The following is a 10203-nucleotide window of genomic DNA, read 5'->3' on the forward strand; positions in this document are numbered from 1 at the left end:
GCTGTGTTCCTGGCCCCGTGTCTGGATGTTAATTGCATGCTCCTCCGAGTTTATAGTTGCACGTAGCAAACATGCATATGTCAGGCTAATTCTAATTGTATTTAAAGCAGTGTCGCTGTGGAATAGGCTCATTACAGTTAGCGGGTTTATTCCAGATTCACACTGGTGTAATTGAATCGCGCTCTGACAAGACGCTGGAAGACGAGAGGAGATGCGTATTTATCCTCTTGCGATTCAGGGCCAAATTCTGACACCCTCGAGCATGCCGATTGCCCAGCTCGGCTGCGTGTTCCTCTGAAACGAGTGCGGTCGGTGCCTGAAGGAGACTTGCCGGCTTGCGGACGAGGGTGTCAGAATCTGAGCCGCTGCCGCTGTAAGGTGCGTCGGGCGATGGTTATTCAGTTGACGGGAAGTTGTGAAGCGTGGGCGCCCAAGCCTCGCGGACGGTGGCGGATGGTTATTTGGAGCGTCGGGAAGACTGCCAGCCACTTCTGCTCGCCCCTGTGCCGCGGGGTTACGATTGCCCCTGGCGTTGCTGACGTTGGTAGTAGCCAAGCCATTGCCTGGTACGTTTGTGGCCGCGCTTAGTGCAGGTGTAAGCATAAGTCACGAAGTTAAGCGTGAGATGAAAGATGTATTGATCTGCTGAGAAAACTGTAACAGGCAAGATTTTCTGAGCTGCCTCTCCCTGGTCTCTAACGGGAGCAAGGCAAGGGGTTAACGCGTTGGTAGGGACCCATGGACAGATGTGCATGGCCAAGAAGCGGACCCTGAGCCCTCGCCCCCTTTCCAAGCAGCACCCACAGTGGGCGGCCAGGACTGGTGGCTGCTCGGCTCGGCCGCGGGAGACCCGGGTCGCAGGTGCTCTCTCCGTTTGGCCATGCTAAGGTTTCACCGTGGAGACCAGGTCTCTGCATGGGGCATGAAGAGACATCGCCAACAGAGATGTTATTTACCAGTGGAACACGTTGGATGTGGTTTTGTTGGGTTTTCTTAAAGTGACTAGAAAAATAGGTTACATTTTGGATCCTAATAAGACACCTAAGCTACATTTTTTAATGCCCACTGAGTAGGACTTGGCATTTCTAAAAGAAACGTTGAGCTCCGACAAGCCCTACTGAAAACCAGCAAATGGTGCTTTAAAAACATGATCGCTTCCATATAAGTGTCTACGGAGGGAACGGGGGTCCCAGTCCAGGCAAGCAGGATTGGAGAAACTCAGCAAACTGGCTACCGTATTTTATTCTAATTTAAAAACAACAAAAAAAGAAAAGCTGACAGCACAGATCCGAACCCGAGAGCGTGCATCACCCCGCTTTACGGCAGGGACTTGGCACATCCAAGGGGTGCCGGGGGCCTCCTTCCATCAACCGTTGTACAGTGTCAAAGGTCTAAAACGATAGCGCAAGATCTCTCTCGCCCAAAGATGTCTGAGGACGGAGGCAAGGCAGGGAAGAAATTCAGCTGGGTCGCCCGGAGCATTAGCGGCAGGGAAAGAGCTCTGGCGTTTTTCAGTCTCAGGGAAATGGAACCACTGCGAAATCAAGCAAGTGGAAATGCTTCATTCTGCCGTTTCTTTCTTTGTCTGCTACCATCTATACATCCATACGGCTGTACATACACGTGCAAGGAGCTGAGCATAAGTGACGCGGAGGTCGCAGAGGGAGCCCGCGGGGGCCGGCCGGGTGCCCCGGGCCCGCTGCAGCCCCGGGAACGGCACCCATACGCGGGCGGCGGAGAGGAGAGTCTTGCTTCTTTCTTGAAATCAGAGCTCCGCAGGGACTTTTATTTTACTTTATTTTATTCTATTCTATTTGGTTTTTCGCTAGCTCCCTTTCAAGCTCCTTTGCTGCAGTTTCTGAATTTGAAGTGCTACTTGGCCTTGAGGTTCCTTCACAGAAACGTCTCCCTTTCTCCTAGTTGCACGTGGACTTACCAAACTACTATTTTCCAGGCACAGCTGCTCAGAGAAGCAGCTTTCGGGAGGCCGTACCCTGCCGTAGGGATAACCCCCTTCTTTCCAGGAGCGCGAGCCGCGGCGCTGCCGAACCGCGGGATTCGTGTCGCGAGGCCGGTGGCGTTAGCGTCCTGCTCGGAAGCCCAGCTCCGGGAGGCAGGGGCTCGTGCAAGGTTGTCAGCTTGTATTTAAAACAAGATTTCAAGCCGTGTGGTTGTTCAGTGACCTTAAAGATGTAGTGTAGGGCAGCATAAAGGCAAGGCAAAAAAATTTAAATCATGTCTATTATTGTTGTTAGCATTATTGCTGTTGTTATTAAGCTCACGTTTCGTGCAGCACCAAAATTGAGGGATTTGGAAGGACTGATCTTGCCTCTGCTTTGGGAGCAACCTGGAAAGCCGCCCCGCAGCAGGGAGGCACCCGGCTTTCTGCCTTTTCGGCACGGTGGCCGGAGACCCCGCAGCCTCTCCGAGCGGCCTGGGCAGCGGTGCCGTCGCGGGGCTTGGGCTTGGGCTCGGGCTCGGCAGCCGCCCGGGGGGCACAGGGCTGCGGCGTGCTGCGGCTCCGCTCGCCCGTCCCGCTGCAGGGCGGCCGTCCCCTGCCACCAGCCCAGCTTACCCCAACGCCCGCGGTCCGGTGCAAAAAGCTTATTGCACCGCCGGCAGCACGACTGCCGGGCCAGCACTGCTTCTGCAGCTGCGCCAAGGACGCAGGCGTAAGTAGGGAGGAAGGGCAACCCCCAAAATGCTTGCCGTGGGTCCAGAGCAGCCCCCAAAATGCTTGCCGTGGGTGCAGCGAGGTTTGCTGCGGCGCTGCTGGGCTGCGCTCTCCGCTGAGCAGACCGTAAATAAGTAGCCAAATTAAAAGCCCGTGTAATCTTGACAGATGCACGTCCCAGTTCACCGGCCTCTGCTTCCTCGCAGCGGGAGCTCCCGTCTGGCGCTGCACAGAGGCCTGCGCGTGCCGGCACACCTTGGATGCTAGATGTGGCTGTGTATCTCAGAGCTGTATAGGTGAACCGCAAGGAGAGACGGAAAAGATTATTCCAGTTGGTCCTTTCTATCTGTGGGGTGGAAAAGCTTTAAAGGGGGCAGGTATCGATGCAGTCATTTTTTCCCGGCGCCTCCCCGAGGATGCTGAATAGCTGGGGAGAAGTCTACTGACACAATCACATCGTTTAAAATGAGAGAATAGAGAAGAAACTGTTTGGCATGATGAGGATAATTAAAAAAGCTAGTAAAGCCAAGCTGATTATATGGCATATTATAAAACAATACTGTACTTAGGAGCCTAGCTATAAAACTGCTATCTCATTCCTTGATATCACTTGTGGGAGCATTTGTGGCACTAAGGGCCTGAGTCTCTGTTGCTTTGCGTATTTTGCAGTCATTTACAGCACCGCAAAGTGGATGTAAAATGCTATCAACTGTGTAAGTGCGTGGCAAATGCAGATCTGGCAGCATTTTATAGCCACGTTGCACAGCTCTGAAAGGTGACACAAGGTGCAAGCAAAGAACGGCCGCGTCCGAGGAGTCCCCGCGTTGCACCGGGGCAGAGGAGGGCCTTGACGTGCGGCAGTGCGTTCTTGTGTACGGCAGTGGGGTGGGTCTTGCAGGGGTCAAAATGAAGCAGGCTGTTTTACTCCTTGCCCCTTATTGCTTTGCAGATGAGGATGATGCAAATAGGCTTGGAGAGAAGGTGATTCTCCGGGAACAAGTGAAAGAGCTTTTCAATGAAAAATACGGTGAGTTTCCCCTCTGCACACATAGCAAAGAGAGTTTGTTTTTGCTGACAGCAGCCGTAGTTAAAATTAATTACATCGAAGGCCTCTATTTATAGGACAAGCTCACAGCAGCCTGCTGCAGCACAGGTATCTTCTCACTGCTTCACGTTGCAGCTTGTCCCTAGGGATGTTCCCACATCTAGTGCTGACAGTTGGGACCGTGACCTTCTCGTTGACATCTCCTCCTTGAAGAAGGGAGGGAGGAAGGAAAAATGCATCCAAAGAATAGGATTTGTTCAGTCTGGTGTCAACCTCGAATGCATTTTTAACACGCCCTGAGCCAGTGCAAGCAGCAGTGTGTGCACTGAACATGCCGGCTGTGCGCCGAGCTCCTGGCAGGCAGCTTCTCCCACCCGCTCTGCCTCTTGGCTGCAGAGCAGCATAAAGCCCAGCGCGGTGCGTGCAGAGATGGGGCATTGGTGTCTGCTGGAGGTGCAGCAGAAAAGCAGGTCAAGACACTGAAGAAGATTTGGAAATGCAGTTCTCAGGCTCTCTGTGTGCCTAGTCAAAAGGAACATCCTTCCTCACCAGTTGTTGGTGAAATGTTGTTGATGTCATCTCCTGAGCTTGGCTTGTCCCAGTTGGACACCCCAGCCAGTCTGTCTTGGCAGCAATCGCCCTGCATTTCAGAGGAGCCTGCGTTTCCATACAAGTCCTGGCATTGCACACAGCATTGCCTAGCCCAAGCTTAGGTTTTTATTCTAGATGCAGTTGGAGAAGAAGTGCCTCGTGACTTCTGGTGTAACTAGCCCTCCTAACTCGGCAATGGTCTCCTTCTGCTGTTGGGCTTCAAAACATTCAAGTCAGGCTGTGCTGTTCTTAGCTTCTGATAAGCACAGTTTTCCTATGAGAACTTTTTATTACATCCATGGCTTGTAAAAGCATAGGGAAACATGCCTTGTGCCATCACCCTGGCTTAATGCTGCACGCAACACGTCCCAGTGACCAGGCTGTGTAGGCTCTTCCCAGCTGCCCCTCTGCACCTGCTTGCACAGCCTTGGGCTTGTCCTAATGGAGAGCAAACCTTGGACTGAGGTTGCACGTGGAGTAACAGAGCTCTGACACAGCACGTTGGCTTGCAACAGCTGCAGAGAAAAACCAAATAAAAAAAAGAAGTGAAGCATAAGGAGCTGGGGGCCAGGGAGGGGAGCAGGCAGGCTCTTGTTTTGAGCGCTTGTGTCTGCTGAGAAAGACGGGGCGTGATGGAAAGGGTGTGCTCTCCCAGCAGCAGCCATGGGAGAGCCCCGCTCCCCCTATGTGCGCACGCACATGCAATCTGGCTGCTGCTGGAAGCCTTCCAGCTGAAAAATCAACAGCTGTTTGCTAAATAATCACTGTCCCACTCTCTATTTATTGCTCATAATCTATCTGTATAATGTGTTTATCGCGTGTTAAGAGACTGAGGCACAGGACTTGAGTCATGCCCCAGCTGCAGAAGTGCGAAGGGGAGGTAACTGCGCCGAAGTCGCTAGGGGCTGTGCTCACGTGCGCTGGGTGTTTAAGGTCAAAATGCAGCTCTGAGAGTTCGGGTCCTGCTTAGCAATCCCTGCAGGCTTGCTTTAGCCTCTGGTGACCAGGTTGTTTCAAAGTGTCTGCTTTGCAGAGTTTTTGCATCTTTTTTTCTCCCAAGTTGTTTTTACCGGCAAGTGTCAGAGACACGATACGCGTCAGATGGGTTATGAATCTAATCCAAATGCTTCCGAACCCGCAGCTGTGCCTTGCGCAAACGTGCTGATCAAACACGAAGTGCCAGGTGGGCTCATGCTAGGTGGAGATCAGAGATGAACTCTCTGTAAAGAAATCTGGCTGAGTAGCAACTCACACCTTCAGCGCGTAGGTTTGGGGCTTGCAAAAACGTGAGGCAAGAGCAGGTCTAACTACTCCTCCCCTTCCCTTTCTGCTTCACAGCAGGCTCCAGGGAAGGCTGAGAACATTAGTGGGAAATGAGGGAGACTGGAAAGCTTTGCTCCACCAAGCAGCTGGGTTGGGGCTGGGATCCAGCCTCGTGGCTCTGGCCGGAGGGCAGCGTTGGCAGCAGAGCATGTTGTTGGCACCCATAGGTGTGTGCATGGCTGGAGATGACAGGTCTTTAAAATCAGAAATGGCCCGGAGAGTGCGAGGAGGGTGGGAGTCACAGATTCACAGAATGATTGAGGTTGGAAGGGACCTCTGGAGATCATCTAGTCCAACCCCTCTGCTCAAGGAGGGTCACCTACATCACGTTGCCCAGGGTTGTGTCCAGGTGGCTTTTGAATATCTCCAAGGAAGGAGACTCCACAACCTCTTTGGGCAACCTGCTCCAGTGCTCAGTCACCCTCACAGTAAAGAATTTTTTCCTTGTGTTCAGACAGAGCTTCCCATGTTACAGTTTGTGCCCGTTGCCTCTTGTCCTGTCACTGGGCACCACAGAGAAGAGTCTGGCCCCATCCTCTCTACACCCTCCCTTCAGATACTTACACACATTGATAAGCTCCCCCCTCAGTCTTCTCCTCTCAGCTCTTTCAGCCTTTCCTCATGTGAGAGAATTTGCTATTTTGCACTGTGCAGGAATTACACGGGGTACCTGGAGAAATCGGCAGCGGTGTGCTAAAGGAAGTACTTTTTACACAGCACGTAATTAAACTGTGGTGTTGCATTGCTGCAGGATGCTGTGGAGGCCAAAGGAATAAGGGGGCTGAAAAAACGGGTGAGACAGATTTCTGCAGCACAGGGCTGCAGCCCCCAAAGTGCTGCTAGCTGGAAGCTGAGATGAGATAAGCAAGGGATAGGCAGATGTCTCTCATTTGCCCTATTTCCTATGCCTTTCCCAGGCTCTGGCTCCTGACTCAGCCGAAGGCAGGGTGCTGGGCTTGCTGGGTTGGCCAAAGATGGCAATGGTGGTCTTTTACAGAGCAGAGATGCGTATATAAGTACTAGGCTATAGGTCTAGTAAAATAGCCCTTGCGAGCTTCATAGCAAGATTTTAGCTAAGGATTAATGGAGCAGGCAATAAATTGGTGTACTGCGGCAAAGGTCAGCCTTGGCAATTCAGCAGCACAATGGTCACCAGGACAAAGCCCCAGCAGGGCTGGGAACGCGTGGTGAAGGCAGCCTTGGCTTCCCAGTCTCCTCCCGGGCCTCTCGCTCCTGCAGTCGGCTTGATCCCGCGCCCTGCGGTGGTCATTGGGAGGGGATTCATTGTGAGAAGGCTGAATATCTGCGGAAATAGCTGAAACGTGGGAAGGCTTTCCAGCCACTGATGGCAGGTCTTGTTCTGTGTGATACATCTGTGCTCTCTAGCAAGCGCTTTCCTTTTTAAATTTCAAGGAAAGCTCATGGAGCAAGATATCTGGTGTTGAGAAGAGTGTGGTAAAGCTTCAGGGCAGGTCAGCTGGTCGGCACATGGTCACTGGTTCGTTGTCCCCTGCTCTGCCCTTACAGGAGAAGCTCTGGGGTTGAACCGGCCCGTCATGGTGCCCTATAAACTCATCCGGGACAGCCCTGATGCCGTGGAGGTTACTGGCCTGCCAGACGACATCCCGTTTAGAAACCCCAACACCTACGACATCCATCGGCTGGAGAAGATCCTGAAGGCCCGCGAGAACATCCGGATGGTGGTTATAAACCAGCTCCAGTAAGTTTCTCTAGTTCTGGGACTTGGGAATTGTTCTGTTCGTTAAATGTCACCCTCGTTTCTCCAGCTGCTAGTCCGGTAAACCACTGCGGTCCCAATTTATCGCCTCGAGATGCGGGGCCCAGTGAGTTTCTTCCCACTGTTTGAGATGACCACATTGCTAAGGAGCTCAGAGCTTGGACAGGGCTGTACTGCCATTGCGAATGTGATAGCCCTGTTTCGATTCAGAGAAGGTGGGCTCATATGGACGTAGTGCCAAGGCATCTGGTAGATTCATTGAGGTAGTCCAGGAGTCTGAGCGAAGGAGTCTTTTTGCTCCTGCTGACCTGGGGTTGCTGCAGGACCCGCAGGCTGGCCTGAGTGGGAGCGAGGAACAGCAGAAATGGGCTCAGGGGACCCTGGGGAGATGGGAGAGCTGGGGCAGCCGCGGGGCAGCTTGCCCAGGTGAGAGGTGCCCATTCCTCACTGGAAGCGGTGTCTGCCCACCGAGGGCAGGGAGCCCGACATCCTCAGAATCTGAAATGGAGACCCTGACCGTGACTTTTTGCTTGGCCATGCAGTTCCCGTCCCCAAGAAGGACCAGGGGACAGTTCAGAGACCCACGGAGCTACCACAGGTTGCCCTGGGCAGCAGGGGAAGCTCCCTTTTCCCATTGCCATACAGGGAGGCAGCCCCACATCTGCGCTCAAAGTCCGGGGTCTGGGCTGCGTCCCCACGCTTGGGCAGCAGAAACCTCCCGCGGAGACGTGGCTGGGAGAAACGCGGGTGTCTGCCTGGCCACGTGCACGCTCTAATCCTCCCTCCATTCCTCTTGCAGACCATTTGCCGAAATCTGCACTGAGGCCAAACAAACAGGTAAGCGGGCTGCTAAAAGAGTGCTGGTGGCTCTGCTGTGGTGGGCAGGGAGAATATAGGGGCTGTGCCACGAAACGCGCGGGGCGGCAGACGGCACCGTGCAGAGGTGCTTGTCTCTGCGGCATCGCCAGCCGAGGCTGGGAGAAAGATCCTACCTGGGGGAAAAAACCCTCACCGAGTCAGCATCCGTTCAGGCACGAATCGTCCTCGTAGATGATTGTGGTTTTGTGAGTTGGGGAGAGACATGTACTGTTTGATTAAAATTTTTGCCGTGTTCTGGAGATTTGGTTGTCCTTGTCCCGTTAGCAGTTTATTCACTGGATAAACGCCTTAATTTGACTCTTCATTTATCATGTGAGCTTCTGAGGAGACAAGGTCTCTGTGATCTCTGTGTGTGTTTATGTCTGTCCCATCCTCCCCAATAAATTTCAGCCTGGTTTTAACCCAATGTGTCAGAATTAGCGTCCCCTACAGATAATTAAGATCCTACAAGTGGAGGTGAGGTGCCTGACGGCCAGGCTTTGAAAAGATTTCAGTGTGTTTCCGTAGGAGGCCATGGAAACAGCCCACCCACCTGCAGCGCTTTCTCGGGGTTCGGATGTCCCATGTCTCTCTTCTTTCCCTGCAGACAGAGACAGCAGCGTTCCCAAGCGGAAGCGGAAGAGGATCTCCGAAGGGAACTCCGTGTCTTCCTCTTCCTCCTCTTCCTCCTCCTCCTCTTCCAATATGGAGTCTACATCATCCACAAATCAGATCTCACTTGTGGTAAAGCCTTCCAAATATTAAGCGGGTTACTGCCTACCTATCTTTCCGCTTCAGGATGCTGCTCTCTGCTCTCTACGAACCAGCACCACTTCCCTTCGCTTGACCTGACAAACGCTGTAAAGTGCGATGTAAAATGGCCCGACCAGGTTTGGCGAAGGAGGGGGACGCAGCTTTGGAGCTGCCTTTTCTTCCTGGCTTTCTAGGGGGTTGTCAGTGGAGTGGTCTCCGGCGAGCAGGGGCCCCCGCGGCCCAGCCGCGGCATCGCTCGGGCTCAGGTTGTTCTGGGAGAGAGAAAAAACTAAACCTTGCGTCAGGTAGCGGATCACAGCTGTAAAAACAGTCAGTGGAATCAGTGGATGTGCAACCTGTTCTCAGGGTTTGGCTTCAGGCGTGTGTGATGCCAAATGCTAAAGAAAAAAAAAAAGAGAGAGAGAAATACCAACTTAAAGGTTTTTGTCGGGTTTCCTGGTGGTGTTTTGATTTTGGGTTGGTTCTTTAATCTTATCTGGAAAGTGGGAGCAACAGCCCGTGTCTGAACGTGTTGGAGATTTGATGCATGCATGTTTTTGTGTTGTGTCCTAACAGAGACTTTTGCCTTCTTTTCTCTCCCTCTCTTTCAGCAATGGCCCATGTACATGTTAGACTATGGTGGTCTAAACGTCCAGATCCCAGGACCTATTAACTATTAGACCTCAATACCGAATAAGAACCTCAAATGAAAGAATAAATAAATAAATGTAATTTATGTAAAAAGTGTATATTCCAATATGTATCAATGCCTTTTAGTTTTTCCAATGATTTTTACACTATATTCCTGCCATCAAGGCCTTTTTAAATAAAAATAAAAAGTGTTGCCTTGCTCTTAAAAGTACTTATTTTATTACGCATATTATTGAATTATGAATTGCATTTGTAGGTAAGAGTAAGTACAGGAGGGCATCTGCGGACAGACAGCTACAAACCTTCTTGTCATGCTTTGGCTGCTCAATAAAGTCTTTAGTGTCGTCGGTGTTTGAAACCAGGAGATTTGACACGCTTTAATGCTTCCTTTGCTACTGATGTCTTCAGTAAAAATTTGCTTACAGAGATGCAAGAGGATTGGTGCAAAATCGCACTGCTGTGGAAGATGAGGGACCAAATGCTTGCAAGCGTCAAAGACCTGGGCCCGTGAGTAGCACAGAAGTGGTTTTAGCAGAAAGGTTTTGAGCAGAAAGAAGGTTTAAGGCCACG

General features: G+C 52.0%; 1 protein-coding gene across 5 annotated transcripts in view; it reads left to right on the forward strand.

Moving 5' to 3' along the window:
* Positions 1-9844, forward strand: part of GTF2IRD1 (GTF2I repeat domain containing 1) — a 98277-nt gene extending 88433 nt beyond the window's left edge. For all 5 annotated transcript variants that reach the window (XM_064523439.1, XM_064523441.1, XM_064523440.1 and 2 more), the window contains 5 exons: positions 3624-3701; positions 7161-7353; positions 8171-8208; positions 8837-8973; positions 9594-9844. In XM_064523439.1, coding sequence (XP_064379509.1) covers positions 3624-3701; positions 7161-7353; positions 8171-8208; positions 8837-8973; positions 9594-9662 — 515 coding nt within the window. In that variant the 3' untranslated portion in view covers positions 9663-9844. The remainder of the gene's footprint in view (positions 1-3623; positions 3702-7160; positions 7354-8170; positions 8209-8836; positions 8974-9593) is intronic.
* Positions 9845-10203: the final 359 nt, after the last annotated feature.

The sequence above is a fragment of the Dromaius novaehollandiae genome, chromosome 19, assembly GCF_036370855.1.
Source record: "Dromaius novaehollandiae isolate bDroNov1 chromosome 19, bDroNov1.hap1, whole genome shotgun sequence".
Taxonomy (NCBI): Eukaryota; Metazoa; Chordata; class Aves; order Casuariiformes; family Dromaiidae; genus Dromaius; species Dromaius novaehollandiae.